Source organism: Thermobia domestica, chromosome 17 (assembly GCF_964235325.1).
Source record: "Thermobia domestica chromosome 17, izTheDome1.hap1.1, whole genome shotgun sequence".
NCBI classification, from domain to species: Eukaryota; Metazoa; Arthropoda; class Insecta; order Zygentoma; family Lepismatidae; genus Thermobia; species Thermobia domestica.
Window position 1 is genome coordinate 68,049,466 of NC_137470.1, and position 17,363 is coordinate 68,066,828.

General features: G+C 35.8%; 1 protein-coding gene across 4 annotated transcripts in view; it reads right to left on the reverse strand.

Moving 5' to 3' along the window:
- Positions 1-6,563: 6,563 nt before the first annotated feature.
- Positions 6,564-17,363, reverse strand: part of LOC145674687 (uncharacterized) — a 1,315,729-nt gene continuing 1,304,929 nt past the window's right edge. For 3 of the 4 annotated variants that reach the window (XM_081744917.1, XM_081744916.1, XM_081744919.1), the window contains one exon: positions 6,564-7,970. In XM_081744917.1, coding sequence (XP_081601043.1) covers positions 7,392-7,970 — 579 coding nt within the window. In that variant the 3' untranslated portion in view covers positions 6,564-7,391. The remainder of the gene's footprint in view (positions 7,971-17,363) is intronic. The other variant, XM_081744920.1, reaches the window with a different exon arrangement.

The following is a 17,363-nucleotide window of genomic DNA, read 5'->3' on the forward strand; positions in this document are numbered from 1 at the left end:
ATCAACAAGAGGAAAGACAAATTGTTCTTGCATGTTTTTTTTCCTGCACCCCGGTTCAATTATTTAGTGAGACTAGCAGTCCCATAAGTAATCCGTGGTCAGAGTGCTGAGTCTTCTGTCACCACCTTTAACCTCAACTGAATGTTTAAGTTGTTTGTTTACAAGAATATGTTTAAAAATAAATAGTCAAGAATGTATGGTGAATTCAATTTAGCCTTTCCTCACGAAAAATATATAATTCCCGTGTCTTATTAGTGTTCTGGCTACGGGCCTGGTAAACATTTTTTATCGATTTATTAACACCTAAGTTGTAACGACTGTTTTGATTCTCACTGAAAAATAAATTCGAATTTTCTTGTCATTCCGGTGGTAGTCTTGCTAGAAAAAATATTGCGATGATTTTTTGAAAAGAGGATTGTAAGTTTTAGTGAATTTCATTAACAAGTGGTGTTCAAGAAACAAAGATCGTATCCTTTGAGAATAAACGCAAACTTTTATATACAACTCTACCCAATAAACCAGTACGGCACACATTATGTACTGAGCCTGTATACATCATTAGTGAGACACGCGTTAGGATGTGTTCCTGCTTAATCGGCTGCCTTGTTACTTGAACGAGAGTCCACAAGAGATTGGCGCTGACTGCTGAAGCGCCGTGATGATGAAAGTCACTATCAATCGTATCTGACATGTTCGATGGGTGATATGTCAGGCAATCGTGCAGGCGAGGGAATTAGCGGTACCCTATCATACTCGAAGAAGGCTTGTACATTCCAGGATACATTGTATTGTTCAAGTGCGTCGTCCGGAATTGTATGAAAAGCATCAGCTACTACGAATTCCATGATGTCTAGCGGTCATTGTGGGGTTCAATACGTAGCAACCAAACTCACGAACAGTACTAAATGGAGATCCATGGCATCACACCTCACCTCTATGACGCTCGACATTGCAAGTTGGCAAATTGCGCTCATCACGATAGCGTCTTGCACGCATGTGCCATCACTGCAGGAGAGATTAAACCACGACTTGTCCGAAAATGCGACTCACTGGCATTTAGTACGCCCATGTAGACTTGGTTGTTTTGTGTCAATGAAAGCAGATAGAAAAACAAGAGTGCTGCCAGATCCTGTCATACCGTCAAGATATGTCTCATTACCGCAAACAAGTCAACTCCGTTACTGTGATCTAGTGTCAGTCTACCACTGTGGACAACGATGTACGGTCAGTTCCCCACCCTCCAGGAGGAAATTTCACAGTTATATATTTAAATCAATAGTATATTATCAGGGCCGTACTGGCTAGGCAGAAACCGGGTAATTTCCGGTGGTCCCTGGGAGGTGCACACGTCACGCACTCCTCGCATACAAGAGTAACGGAACAGAGGACTATAACATGTCGAGTACCGGCGATACAGTCGCTAATCCAGACCACCGTTGCCAGCCCATGATGTTGTGAAAACAGCTTTTCACATTTTTCGTAATTCAACCCTTGAAAGATTCCTGATTACCCACTCTGCTTTATAATTTTGCTAATATTGAAGTATTCATTCTAAATTGAAATCTCAAACATGCCATAATTTGAAAATAAATAATACTTTACAGTACCGTAGTTTTCCGCATAGAAAATATACAGGGCTGGATTAATACCACTGGGGCTCTGGAACGGGAAAATACAAGGGGGGCTCACCAAAAACTTTTATGATGCGCCCTTTGTCAATATATTCAAAAGGGTCTATGGATTATATAGGAATTACGTTTATTTTTTAAAAAATGTTTTAAATTTTCAGTTTAAGACTTTCCAGCATACTTGATCCGAGTGACACTTTCGGACTCCCTTTTATTGTCGGGGGAGGGGAGCAGTACGTACATGTGAGTAGGTCTCCTAGAAAATATCTTCCGGGTGGGTCTCTGGATTGCAGTACGGCCCTGTATATTATTATAGTAATGAAAAGAGTGAAACTCTACTTATATCGGTGCAGAGTCTTACCCCTCCCAAGAAGCAAAAGCCGAAATGACACTGTTGGGTTACTGAATTATGTCAAGCCTAAATTTGCACATTTTACATAAAGTATATTAATTAAAATTAAGTAAAGGAAACACACATGTAAAAACGTTTCTGCCAGTTCCACAATTGTACTTTTCTATCTCTCTCACCACCATTTTCGCAGCTCTAACAGAAAACCTCGTTGTTATGATGTCTTCCATTCTCTTCATACAAATAATTTCAGTGATCATCAAAATAATACAACACAAAACAGCAATTATACTGTTATTCCATAATCCCCTCCCATGATCTATATCAAAGTATATTAATGCAGAGCTAAACACAGTTGATCACTCGGAACACAATGCGGACATGACAAACAGTCGTTCATTCGATTTTGTGTCTGAAACGACATGTACAGTACACGTACTGTAGTTGCAATTTACCTTAGCTCCATGTGGAGAGGGCAATTAAAAATATTGGAAGGAGAAACGCTATCACGAAAGTATACTTGGAAGAAACATTGATCTAATCTTGTAAAGTGTATCTGTTTATAATTGCAAAAACTCTGCCGTGTCTTGTTTTGTTTGAAACCATGAGCCCTCTGAATGTTTCATTTGCGACGGTGCTTATGATTGAGGTTACTGTATTTGCGTGTTTTCGCTGTATAATAAATAGTTGAATTCATAATATGCTTTACTTATACTCCTTCTTAAATACTATATGGTGATATGTTGCATACGTGAAAATAAACTTGTGAAATCATACATTACACGACCTTACTACTCCATGTCCTAGGTTAGTTACAGTTACGACATCCTGCTGATCTTTGGCAACGTAGTGTTATATTTTTTACCATCTTAACAGATTTTCGTTTAGGGAACTTGTACAGCTTCGGTTGTGTTCTTGGCCTTGCGGCCAAGTGCAAAAGTTCATTTGATTTGCTCGTGGGAGCGGATCCGAACGAAAAGACGCTTGGGACAATAACTGTTGCATGATCTGTTGGAATCATATTAAGAAAATGTAGACTCTTTTCAGATAAGGAACAGCTCGTATGCTTACAGATGACTTGGCCCAAAGAAAAGGAACCGTTAGAGAAACACTGTTTAAATTATTGATGGCTCAGATAGATGGTTCCCCCCAGGAAAAGTTACTGGAACTGACCTATGATAGATGCACCTTGTACATACATTTAAGGTTATACACTAACAATCTGTGGAATATATTGTTTAATTACGTTTTTATATTGCATAATAGTTGTAATATTTTAGTATGTTCGATGATAAGAATATAACGTAGTAAACATTGATTGAGACAATTAAGAATTTGTCAATGATAATGAACTGAAGATTGGAGAAGTATGAAAAATCTAATGATGGAAGATTTGAAAATTTAGAAAAATCACGTGCTGCTATTAATGACAATTTGAAAAAAATCCTGTGTAGAATTTCAAGCAGGAATTCAGATTATCAGTAAGAAATCTGAAAGTAAGTTGTACGTTACGTACCAAGCTCGAAACTAAATTACAATGTGAGATAGCTGAAGTTAAATGCGCTTGTGAAGAAAATTTCTAAAAGTACATTTCTCAAGCACAATCTCAGATAGATAAACTCAATAAAGAATTAGTACACAGGATAGACATGTAGGATGTAATGAGGTTAAAATTTCACATTTATTTCAAAATCCTACTAATATAGAAATTCCACTGCAAGATGTCAAGCAAACACACTGTACATGGGGAACTAGTATATGCAAAATTAATAATCGCCCTGAATTCATTGAAGGTAAAATAGTTTTTGTATAATGTAGTACGATTGAACAGGAAAATCAGTGCACGAAATAGTTTTAAGATATTCACAGGGCTCATAGCGGTCTGATTTCTTGTAAATAGTTGAAAAGTGACTTAAAAAAAAAACACGAAAACGTGACTATAAAGCACACGAAAAAGTGACCAAAAAGTGACCAAAATCTCATCATGCCCCTTTTTTCCTTTGTCAACTTCTCCCATCACCTCTCTGTTGTTTTCTTCTTTACTTCCTTTTGAGCTTGCTCCTTTCTTAGGTTTTCTAAGTATGCTTTGTACTTACGGTAAGCAGACTTAGCAGATGCAAGAAGCTTCTGGGTAAGTGGAACCAGTTCTGGCCTATTTCCGAATTTCTTCATCCCAAACATTATATTTAACTTAGCATTGAGAGTTCTCAAAGCCGTGAAATATTCAAATTCATCATCTACACTTAAAAAGGCCATACAAGAAGCATAACACAAGACGAACATGATGAACCACACACACAACGTTGAGTGGCGCGTTAACTATTACGAGAGAAAACTAAAAGACTATTATGATAGAAAAAAGAATAGACACAGAAGGGATTTCAACCCCACCTTGAGAGCTTAAGCATCCACCAATCATCCACTGTGCATTAGAAAGAATAAAAGCTGAAGTGAGAATAAAGCTGACTGTTTCACATGTGGCAGCAAGTACTCAAGCTTTCAGAAGAGTAATGAGTAACAAGTTTCTGCCTTTTAATATTTATATTTTTCTTAGAAAACTGCCAATGCAAGACATAAATCACACGAAAAAGTCACATTACTTCCCAAAAAAGTAACTTTTAGTGACACATTTGAAAAAAAAAGTAACTTTTAGTGACCAACTTGAAAAAAGTAGCTTTTAGTGACCAACTTGAAAAAAGTAGCTTTTAGTTAAAAAAAAAAAAAAAAGTGACTCGTTATGAGCCCTGTATTCAGAAATGTAACCAATTCATCCATTTCAGAGCCTTTAGCCATCAACGTGATTCTGAAATTCAATACCACATTATTTTTGGTGTCAATTCCCTACTTTGGCAAGTCTTATGTTATCGTCAGCATTGACTGTCATTCAAAAACTAGAATCCATTTCTAGATCAGGTAACAGGGAAGATATAGTCAAAATTCCCTTGAAGTTAATCAGGTTTCAACCGAAAAAGTAATTTCAATGGTAGAACGATGTCATATGATCTGGTAGAAGCATAATTACTACCAAAAGTGCAGGTTTTTTTTTTTTTTCAGATAGGGAACAACCCTTACACTTATAAAGAAAGGATGGTTATTTTATTGATAGGTATCAGGTCGTCTAAAAACTATTATGCGTTTCACGCACGAGATGTTAGTGTCCGGAATCTCAGGGTATACGAGTCGCAGCATGTCAGGCATGACGTAATTTGACATGGCAGTTTGAAGCTAGCAGATGTGAAGAAAGTGTTTGAATTGTTACAATTAGACGGGACTTTCCGCAAAACGACGCTACATTAAAAAAAAAAAATCTATAAGTAGCAAATGCTGCGCAGTCCCGTGAAGAAATTTGTGCTGTTTATCGGCTATATGCATTGTCGAAAGCAACTCCGAAAATAGCGGTTTTGTTCTGGAAGTTTTGATATCCAGATTCTTCTCGCGAAGAGAGACCAATCATAGTAAAAAATTGTGAAAGATATTCTGGCAAAAGTCGAATAAGACTAGCATTTAAGTAGTCACGATGTCGATCTAAGCATCCATCACCAAACGAACCATGTTAAGCGATTTTGAGAAAACTGGCTACGAAAAGAAGCTCGGCGTTTGGGTGCTACATGATCTTACTCAAGAAACATTACTCGATCAAATTTCTATCTGTAGATCTTTGCTGAAACGAAAAGTACTCGACACATTTTTGAAATGGTTAATCACTAGTGATGAAAAATCGATAACCTACGACAAAAATGGGCAATAGGGATCTTGCTCGAAAGGAGAAACTCCTCTGTTTGTGGCAAAGCCCACAGTGATGCCTAGGTAAGCTTTGCTGTGCGTTTTATGGGATTGGATGAGCATGGTGTCTTATGAGTTGATGCTGCAGGACAGAGTGATAGACTGGAACTTGTGTTGCCGAGAATTAACGCGAGCGCAAGTTGCAATTTGAAAGAAACGGCCGAAATTGTTCAATAAAAAGGGTATTATAGAGCACGCTGATAACGCTACACCGCATAAATCTTTAATGAGCGGTCAGAAACTAAGAGAACCGGACTGGGACATTTTAGTGCATCCATCGTATACTCTGAACATGCCATTGTCAGACTATCGTTGTTTCATCTCTGCAGAACTCCCTGAATGGTAGTAATTTCAAACGAAGCCTGTGAAAAACACGTTTCACGTTTTGAGCAGAATCCACAGAAGTTCTGTAGTGTGGGTTTACTGTGTTGCCGGAAAAGCAACAGGTCATCGAACAAAGCTATGCAAAAGTCGTTTCATAATAATATTTTCAAATCAAAGAAAGAAATTCTGAATTTTGACCTCCTAAGGCTCAATAGCTTTTAGACAGCCTGATATTTTCACATTCGTAAGTAATAGTTTGAGTAAATACTTGAGTGTATCACATACTCAACACAATCTTCACAAGCTGTTTACAGAGAAAAATACTCATTATAAACACTTTAATGAACTAGGCCAGGTGATTGTTTTAATAGCTCTACACTACATTATTTACTGACAATAAAAGAATCCATTTTTTTAAATTTTTCTTTACTGACCTCTAGAATGTATGTACTGTTTTGGGTATAATTAAGGAAGTAATGTTTAACTTATAGGCTTTATTAACACATTGCAATTTTACAATGTACTATTATTATACAGTACAAATAAAAATCACGAATTCTGTTCTTTACCTCTTTCTTTCTTTCTTTCTATCTCTGCTTAATTATACAAAAAACGTGAATACATAACAAACATCTGCCTAGTACTACAACTCAGTAATAATACAATAGTAAATACGTAATTCGGTCTGACTATGTGAAAAACGGATTTTTACATATATATATATATATATATATTGAATAACAAAGAACTGTCCTAGGTCACGATCAGTAAAAGAAAACATAGATCGAACTAAAAAGAATCCTTGTTGTGGTACTGAGCACATAAACTTGGGAATACGTGTCGCACATAGACAAAAAGGCGAAATGAAATATACATAGTAGAATATTTAGAAAGACGAACTATACAATACTTTTTTTTATTCACTATGCCTGCTTAGTTACAATCAGCAGTATCGGTTCTGGGTACAGCATATGGATGCAGGACAATATTTGCATTCACAAACAGTTTACAAAAATACTAATGCAGTTCTTCTTTACCATTCACACTCATCATCAAGACAATGCCAATTGGTAATAATTTAAAGGAGCCTTCTCTAAACATATATTTAAATGTCTTATCGTTTCCATAAGGCTGAATTGATATTTGTTACATTGGCAGAAAGAGATGGCTGCTTACTGTGATTAGGTGCCTTCTGAAGTGATGACCTACTTCCCTCACAATATTCGGGACGATTTTCTTCCGACATATTTTCATTCGTACTTTTCAGTGCTCCACCTACATACATACGTATATATACATATCTCCGATTAGTTGGAACTTCGAGATTTTATGCTGTCTGCCTTTCTGATTTTGGTAACTGTGGAAGAAGAAGAATTATCAACACATTTACTAGTACTAGTGGAGTTAGTTTTAGGGTGATGAGACCATGCATTAATAGGTAATTTGGCATAATTGTCTTCTGATGGACATAATGGCTCAACATAATCTCGGTCTTCGTCCATTTCAGAAATGGAGAATTCTTTAGTTAGCAGTTGGTTAGAGCACATTGTTGCTGTTATTGAACAGTCACTAATTCCACTATCACTACGCTCACTAAACATTCGTTCTCTAAGAGAGAGACTATTTAAGTGTTCTGGAGAATCGGGTCGACTATTTGGACAAATGTTAGAAGGTGCGAATGACGTAGGGCTATCTAGGTCTTTGTTAGAAAAATTGTCGAAACTTTGTTCACACAACATGCTATCTCTCTGGTCCTCAGTTAGGCTAGACATTCTAGATACACTCGACAAACTGGCTCTGGGACTACTTGATGCAGAACTAGCTGAGTTACGTCTTGCTGATAAAGTAGCCATGCGTCCAAGTGCACGTATGGCATTTCCTGTTTTCTGCAAACAAAAACAACATATTTCATGCTTAAAATCAATTACACAAACTCATACAGGGAAACCAATATTTTTAGTCGTAAAACCAGTTACTGAACATTTACACAATCTAACATAAATTCATGTATGTTGTTTATTACAAAATATCAGTAATATTAATTGTTCTATGCTAACGAACATTTTTTCCAAAACTCATATGACATAATGTAAGATTTCATATTTAAACCATTCTATCATTAATTTGCATTACAAATTGGAAAAAAAGAAAGGAAAGAATCATATCTGGAAGTTGAAATTATATATTACTAGTATCAATTACCCGCTTCGCTGTATTAAATTAATAAAAAATAATATGTTCCGTTAGTCAGTCACTTTTTACTATTACTAAAGCGCTCTTTGATATCAGTCATTTTCGATGATTTTTATATATCCCCCTCCTCTCTACGTTGCGGGGCACGGCATCGGAAATGTCATTGTTGATCTCAGTGACCCCGAAAACTATGAATTCGACATTGATACAATTCATTTCGATCATTTTTATATATCTTCCCCTCTCCCAAGTTGCGGGGCTGAAATTTGATTTAAATAGCATCAGAAGTGTCACTGTTCATCTTAGCGACACCGAAACTGGATTCGATACTAATACTGGTCATTTTCGATTATTCTTACTTGTCTCTCCCCTCCCCCACCTTGAACTTACACCGTCAAAGTGATATGACAAAAAACATCAAGTTTCATCTAGGTTGTAAATTTGATCAAGATCGGTCCGGTGATTCAAGAGCTATTAAGTTTTATTTATTTTTATATATCTCCCCATCCTATCCCCTTCCTCTAAGTTCTACCATCAAAATGAAATGATAAACATCTCAGACCCGAACTTCATCTATGTTAAAAATTTGGTTAAGATTAGTTGGGTGGTTTAACCATGATGAAGTCACAAGGACAGTGACTTTTATTTTTATTTTTCCCCTCCCCTACCCCTACGTTGCACCGTCAAAGTTAAATGATGAAAACGTCCCAGGCCCGAAACCTAGCTATGTTCAAAGTTTGATCGAGATCGGTCAAATGGTTCTAGAGTTATTAAGTTTTATTCATTTTCATATATTTCCCCCCCTCCCCTCCCCTAAGATCTACCGCCAAAGTGAAATGATAAAATACTCTCCAGGTCCGAACTCCATCTATATCGAAAATTTGATTGAGATCGATCGGGTGGATCAAAAGTTATTAACTCACAAACATAGTCACTTTTATTTTTATATATATTGATTTTAGTTTATCTCCCCTTCCTCCCTCTCCCGTACGTTACTCCGTCAAAGTGAAATAATAATAAACATTCCAGGTTCGAACCTTAGCTATGTTGAAAGTTTGAGCAAGGTGGGTCGATTGGTTCAAGAGTTAAGTGTTATTTATTTTTTGTAATTTCCCTCCTCCCCTAAGTTCTACCGTCAAAGTGAATAGCTAAACACATTCCCAGACCAGAACCGCATCTACGTTAGAAATTTGAGCGAGATCCGTCGGGCGGTTCAAGAGATTAAGAGTTACAAACATAGTCACTTTCAATTTTATAATATAGATGCAATTTGTTTTACAGTGTTCTGTATAATTTGAAATAGATAACTCAACGAGAAACGTAGTTAAATTGTATTCAAAGCAGTATATTGAAATTTAGTGAAGAGTTTCTTCACCATTTCTACAGGTGCAAAGTTGAAACAATCATTCCCATATCCATTCAGCACATCCTTTCTTCCAATACAGTAACCTTCATATGAATTTAACGATTCACGTTGTCATGTATGGACTTGAATATACGTTTTGAACACCAATTCTATATAAGCCACGAAAGGACAGTTAGAATGGAGTGTCGATGTTGAACCACAGGGAAGATCACGAACTGCGTGTGTACAAGCCCCTTCACCGTCGGACCATCATTCAATTCGACACTTCCAACAAGTTTTTATTGTTTTAATCCGATTTTACCTATATCTTTTCTTATTACTTTCTCAATCCTACCTTGGAAAAATACTACTGAAAGATTCAAAAGCTTTTATCATAGAATAAACGCGTAAGAGGTGAATTCATTGTAGATTGTCAAAATCACCCCAATAATATTCATTTATTTGTCTTTCAAACGATCCGTTAGCCAATAACACAGGTATATAGTAGAACGCTAAGCTTTTGAAATAAATGAATTCAGATAGCGAAGTTTGAATACTATAGTGTATATATGATTAAATATATAAATATTATAGACTAAGAGAAATTATGCAAAATACATTCTGCAAGTTTACATTCTGTAACTATAGTAGGCATCTTTCTGGAAACAGAAGCTAGCATCCCTTTTGGTACTCTGCTAATCTTTTCGCTTTGACGTGAAATTGCCCTTTAAAACATTGATAAAATGTAATCATCTCCATTACCCGACTACAGCGAAGTCAAAACGAGAGTATTGTGTTTGACATGTCCGTATATGGGAATATATTCATGTCCATTAGTTCCACTGTGAAGCTCAAAATTCAATAAATGATGTAACAGAATTTATAGTGACAAGAATAGATGTAATCACAAGAAAGTCAACACGACGAACGTAACTCATCATTAAGTCTAAGCTGAATGCTTCTTTTCTTTTCCTAAATAAACTGCGCACGAGAAACAGTATAAATCAAACGATTTTTTATTTTACCAAGTATGAATCACTTATACTAACAGTACTAAGACGCGATTATTCAACTTACGTTTAGAATTGAGTTATACCAAGTTAACCAGAGGTAGAGCATGACACAGATCTCCAATTTTGACTTACCTCATTTTGGCCAATTTCTGACATACTGTTTCTCTCGCGTAGTATAGGTATGAGTATGAAACACAAGCTCTCATCACGAGGATTACGAATATAATGAGTGCTAATAAACTATACAGACTAACTGAAAGAGTTGATTCCTCACATCAAAATAAAATAAGTTCCTATGGGGTTGAGGGAAAAAAGTACGTACAGGGTTCATACAAAAATACTGAACTCAATTTCCCTGAATTTTCGAGGTTTTCCAGATATTAATTTTGCAATTTCCAGGTATAGTGGAAGACACTAACAGTAAGAGAACACACAAATTTTAAGAATAATATATTTATATATTTAAGAATGGCCACCCTTCTCCCCAATGAACGATTGCAATTAAATATTGAGTCACAAGAAAAGAAATAATTAAAATAAATAAAATTTAAAATATCCAAAACTTTGTTCTATACTTGAACACATTCAAAATATACAAAAATAGTCAACCCAATTTCCCTGATATTTCCAGGTTTTTTACTAGATGTCGATTTCCCTGAATTATCCAGGATTTTTTTCTTCCAAAATCAATTTTTCAGATTTCCAGGTTATCCACGTTTCCCAGGTAGTGTATGAACCCTGACGTATTTTCAGAGCTAGGGCTGTCGAAAATCGTGGAAGAGCTAAATCTGAACTAGATCTAATTCGAATTCGAGAAATTGTACAGTGACAGTCTATATCAGCGTAAAGGAAATCATAATACGCAATCCAAAAATTCGTATTTCATCAGTGTGCAATGTGTGTCCAAGGGATTTTATACAGGGTATAATTCCCACATATGCACTCAACAGAATTCTTAGATATGCCCTATTTCAAGGTGGGTTTAAAGTAGATCAAAAGTTAGCATTGATAACAGTGGACACGCAAAACTTGTACGAGAAGTTAGAAGTATTAGGAACCGCCAGCACGAGGCTCCCCGTGCTCGGAATAACGCGTGCAGCGACGTTTAAAAAAAGTGAAATATACCATGACAAACACATCGCGGCACATGTGATTAATATTATATATATATACTGTAAGAAAAGGAAAGAGAGAAAATAGGAGGGAAAGAGTAAATAAGCGATGATTAATATATTAAATATTTTTTTCTTTATTAGGTACTTTATTACTTTATACTACACACTGACAAGCAGACAACATAAAAGAAAACTTAATCAGCAAATAATGATAATATACAAACTACTGCCGTGAAAATAATTCAGTCCTTGTTCCGAACTGAAAAGTGCAAAGAATTTTCTGTTATCAATATTAAATAAGATAAAGTGAAAGCTTTCATGAAACTTCCTCCATGTTGACTCTGGAATTATTACTTAAATAATTAATATTTTTCTGACCAGAGTATCTACTTCTTTATTAAAATAATTCGTAACAGTTTTCATAACGTAACGTTATCTTCCTTAGATGTTAATTGACATATGTATGTTCATATTAATGTAGGTAATAGAGACATCATAATATTAAATTATTGATATACATATACAATGATATTTTAATTGTTGCTTTTTGTATAATTTTAAATTTATACTATGTAACAATAAAATATTGTTATAATTTACAGTTTCATTTTAAAAATTTATAACTGTTTTTAATATTATATATCACTATTATCATTTTTCTCTTTCTATTCTTCTTCTTATTCCCAAATATCAATTCAATTTGACGTTTCCTCTCCGTTCTATGTTCTATAATGTAACTTTTCTTATCCGTGAATTTTTATTCTTCAATTCTTTCTAACAACCTATCTCATAATTCATGAATTTGAAGTCCATTTGTCCAATTCATTAATCTTCCTCTTTTTCTCTCTTAATCCTTCTCGCTTCTTTCCATTTTCTTATTAATGTTCTATTCTTTTTTTCTAAATCTTGTACCCCTTCCCAATCTATATCATGTCCTGTTTCTTTTACATGTTTATATATCGTGTTATTCTCTCTTTTAAGTCTCACTTCATCCTTATGTTGTTTCACTCTTTTTTCAGCTTTTTTCCTGTTCCTCCAATGTATGTTACATTTCTTGCATTTCACTATATACACTACTCCATTTTCTTCTTTTATTTTCTTCTCATTTCTCGCCTTCTTAATCACTTCTAGGATTCTACTTCCTCCTTTTCTGTACGTATTCAAACCGCATTTACTTAGTAAGTTCTTTAGTATCTCTGTCTTTTTTCTAATGCTCTCTATCCCATGCAATTTTCTCTTCTCTTTCTTTGTATTTTATCTCTCTCCTTTCCTTCTGTCCTCTTTGATTCTACTTTTCTAGGTCTTCTTTCTTTTTCTCTTCTTCACTATCTATTTCTTCTCTTCTCTTCTCCATAATTCTTATTAAGTTCTTTTTCATGTTATCATCTATGTCACTTCTTTTATGACAGCAAATCCCTACCGCACATTCTTTGTTAAACCATCTTCTATGCAATTTTCCTTTTTTTCCTTTCTATTGTCATGTCCAAGTAATTTATTCTATTGTTTTCTCTACTTTGTTTCCAGGCTTATCCCTTTCTCTTCACCATCAATGCTTTTTATAAACTTTTCTATTTGTTGTCTTGTTCCTTTCCATATTCCTAAACAGTCATCTACGTATTTGCAATACAATATTAGGTTTTTCCTTCTCCTTTATCACTTTCTGTTCCCACCTACCCATTACTATTTCAGATAGAACTGGACTTGATTTTGAATCAATATCTAAGCCCTATTGTTACATATTATAAATTTAAAATTATACAAAAAGCAGCTATTAAAATTGTATATCAATATTTTAATATTATGATGTGTCTATTACCTACATTAATATGAACATACATACCAATTAACGTCTGAGGAAGATAACGTTATGTTATGGGAACTGTTACGAATTATTTTTTATTTTAATAAAGAAGTACATACTCTGGTCAGAAAAGTATTAATTATTTAAGAAATCTTTTAAGTTTTACGTCCCATGGTTATACTGGCTAGATAAAGGAGACGATGATGATGGAAAATGAACGAAAATGATGGAATGAAGAAAGTGGAAGGAAACGGGAGAATTCCGAGAAAACCCACACACACGGTGTTTGTCCACCACAAAGTCCACTTGACGCGAGCTGTAAGCCCATGCATCAGAGGTGTGAATTACATAATCAAATAATAAGTCAAGGACTTCATGATGTGAGGTGTACTAATAACAAGCGTAAACATCTGACTTATTTTTAATATCTTATTATTTTTTTTTTACTTTAATTTATTATTTTAATATTAGTAAATAAAGACTTTTAGTTTTCGCTTCGGAACAAAGAGCAATGAATTATTTTTATCGTAGTCGTTTTTTATTTGTAATATATATATATATATATATATATATATATATATATATATATATATTTCAACAACATCTATACAGATATTCTTCTGACAATCTTGTACCCAGGTTTCACCTTTTCACGTAGCTTCAATATTGTTACGTATTTCATCTAGCCCTATATATGACATTCCTTTTTTTTCTTTCACCCAGTTCATCACTCAATTTATCCATATTAATATTTTGAAAGCTTCTGAGAATGGTTTTCTCGTAGCGTACAGAAACTCGATCCACATTAATGAAAATGAAATCCGAAGCAGGAAGCCGTGTTTTCATCAACGCTTATATTCTACATGACATCCCAACTGTAGACAACAGCTCGACATTTGAGCTTCCATAGGAGGGTTTTGTTAAGAGTAGTCTGATTAAGTTTGCGTCACTCATGTTTCATTTTCCACAAATCATGCACTGTCTTTGCAAGACGTTTGGCAACTGCTTTTTCATATACTTGATTGACAAAAATTCATCGATGCAGCATCGGAAGTTTTCGCATGGATGTTCGAATACAGTATAGTTCCAATGTCTGTTTCACGTGCAACGGCTACTTGAATCGAACGGTGGCCACTTCGTTTTGATGATTACACACACACATTGGGACCTTTATCACCGTATAAAGACGGGATATCCCACGATACAATGACTCGATGGAATACTGTTGATAATATGCTACAGTCACCTTGATATTTGACGCAACTTTATGCAGCGGAAGCTTGCATTCGTAGCATTTGCTGCTGATACTATGAATCAGCGAGGATAACTTTTTGCGGTATATGGAAAAGTGGGAACTCAGCATACTTAGTCCCTGAGGTCGCTGAAGTGACAGTAAATGACACCGTTCTGCTTGTAAATTGACAAGAATATTGAAACCTCATCAAGGGTTAAATGTCACGCTTTTATAGCAGTACCCCTAAATCCTTCGTTCTTAGATGTGTTCACAGGTAAGAGCAGTGCCATGCCGTGGGGGAGCGGGCCGACGGCCCTGGGCACCGAAGTAAAGGGGCGCAAAATTCTGGAAGAAAAAAGAAAAGAAGGAAAGAAAGAGAGAAAGGAAAAATATTTCTCATGTTCGGAAAATGCATGTGCACATATATACAATGGAAGGAAAAAAATAATAAAAATTGCTCATAAACAAGGAAAAACAGGGTTTATTTTTGAAAATTTTCTTACGCTTCGCGCCAGCAATGATGGCGATTCGCGGCTGATCTGTCGACCTCGCTCATATGTACAGGGGCGCCGTCGTATACTCTCGCCCCGGGCACTGATTTTGCACGGCATGACACTCGGTGCGAGTGTCATTACACGTTTTCTTTCTTTTCTTTCTTTTTTTTTCAATTGTAAATTTTTGTAATTATTTATTTCTCACACTTGTGGAAATGGCTCTTTGTGTTGGGAGTTCTGCTTGCGAACAAGCAGACACACTTACTGTACTATGTCTTCTGTACGTTTGGGCTTGGGTTGTTCTGTTTTTGCCATTGTGGAAGAACTACCTTCTTTGTCGGTATGTTCTTGCTGCGATTGATCATGCGGGTACCATTCTTAGGCGTCTTGAAAACTCTCCAAGAACATTTTCCTTGATTGAAGTACAAATGTACCTTTCGTCAGAAAGTTCTGTAATCCTTGCATGGTATCCTAACATGATGTAGAACTCCCATAAAAATATCTCAGTTCATTTGATTAGAAGCCTTTTCTAGATTCATCAGCAGTGCATATACTTGTGTTTCTGTTTCTAAACATCTTTCAACAATTGCTCTAAATAAAACAACAGAATCATGTTGGCTTTCTCTTGTTAGGTTCACACTATTCGATCTCAATTGCCCCATTTATTGTGGTAAACCTAGGAATAATCTTCTACTAAACACTTGAAATGAAACCTTTGATACAAGTTACTTTTTATTCCTTGTTGAATTTTAGCGTTCATTTCCATCACAGAGGATATATGAAACGTGGACATACAGTTTAAAGTAGAATCACTATAACGTTAGTGCGTTCAATTCTCTGCAACTGGTAATCGAACCCAAGAACACATAAACAAAGACACGCACGCTAGAAACTAGCAGGAAGGGCTGGATGCCAGTGATATTAAATTCTTCTGTACTACTCATCAGCGGCGTAGCGTAAGGGAACTCCGGTATGCCCGGCATCCCTTGTTAATAAGAAAATTTATGTTATATATATATAATTGTTTGCTTGTAATTATCACAATTATTTCCACTGCAACCTGCTGGATGCGGTCTCTCGCCTTCCTTTGACAATAGAATCTACACATGCGCGTCACTCAGATACACATTTTCTGTCTTTCCTCTTATCGTATGATATGTTCCTTGGGCTTCCAGACCTACTGCAAGCAGCGAAGTTTTCGTCTGCTTTCTGTCGAATACGCATGCCCAACTATTTTTCTTACTCCTCCTCATCCCTTGTAACCCTACATATGCTTTAGACGTAAGCTGGGTATTCTCAAGTATTACCAACTCTATTTCGAACTAAGCTATAGTTTCTGTACAGAACGTACGAAACAGCAAGGAAATAGAACAAAACAGAAATGGTTAGTTCAACGCCCTTTTGAAGCTTATGTAAATGATAGTATAAAAATAGTTCTGCTTTAATCGTAATTAAATGCATAGTAATCGCCATTAAAGGCAAACTATTAATCTTCATCATAAATGGCGTAGCCAAAAACTCCTTGAAGGAGCTCACAGACACACAAGCATTCTGTAGAATCACGGTTACCGATCTGCTAGGCCAAGGGAGTCCCCTCGCAAAGATTGCTTGGGCCCTTCAATATCTAGATATCTGATAACGAAATAGATACACAGAAACAGGCCCCCAGAGTTGTTGTACGTGCTTTCTATTTGCATCTTCAAATGATATATACACTCAGGCCCATATTCACGAACGAGCGTCTGAGGTCCGGACCCAAGATGACAAATTTCTAGGAGCGACATATTTTTCTTTTTCTTAAAAAGAGAACGAGATTGAAGTATGGTATGTGGAGAAAGAAGCTGCCCACGAGAAATAAATAAAGGTAACTATACTGATAATGTTCATACAACAGCGGAGACGAATTTTCTCGTCACGACACTAGCGGGACAAGAAGGAACTGAGACAATTGCTTATTGGCTTTTAACGTAATCCATGCATTTGCTTCTGTATGCCCCGCCAGGCCCGCAATTAGGGGGGGGGCTGGTCCCCCTAAGTTTTTTTGGCCCCAAACCAATTATTGTAAGTAGTTATTGATACAAAGA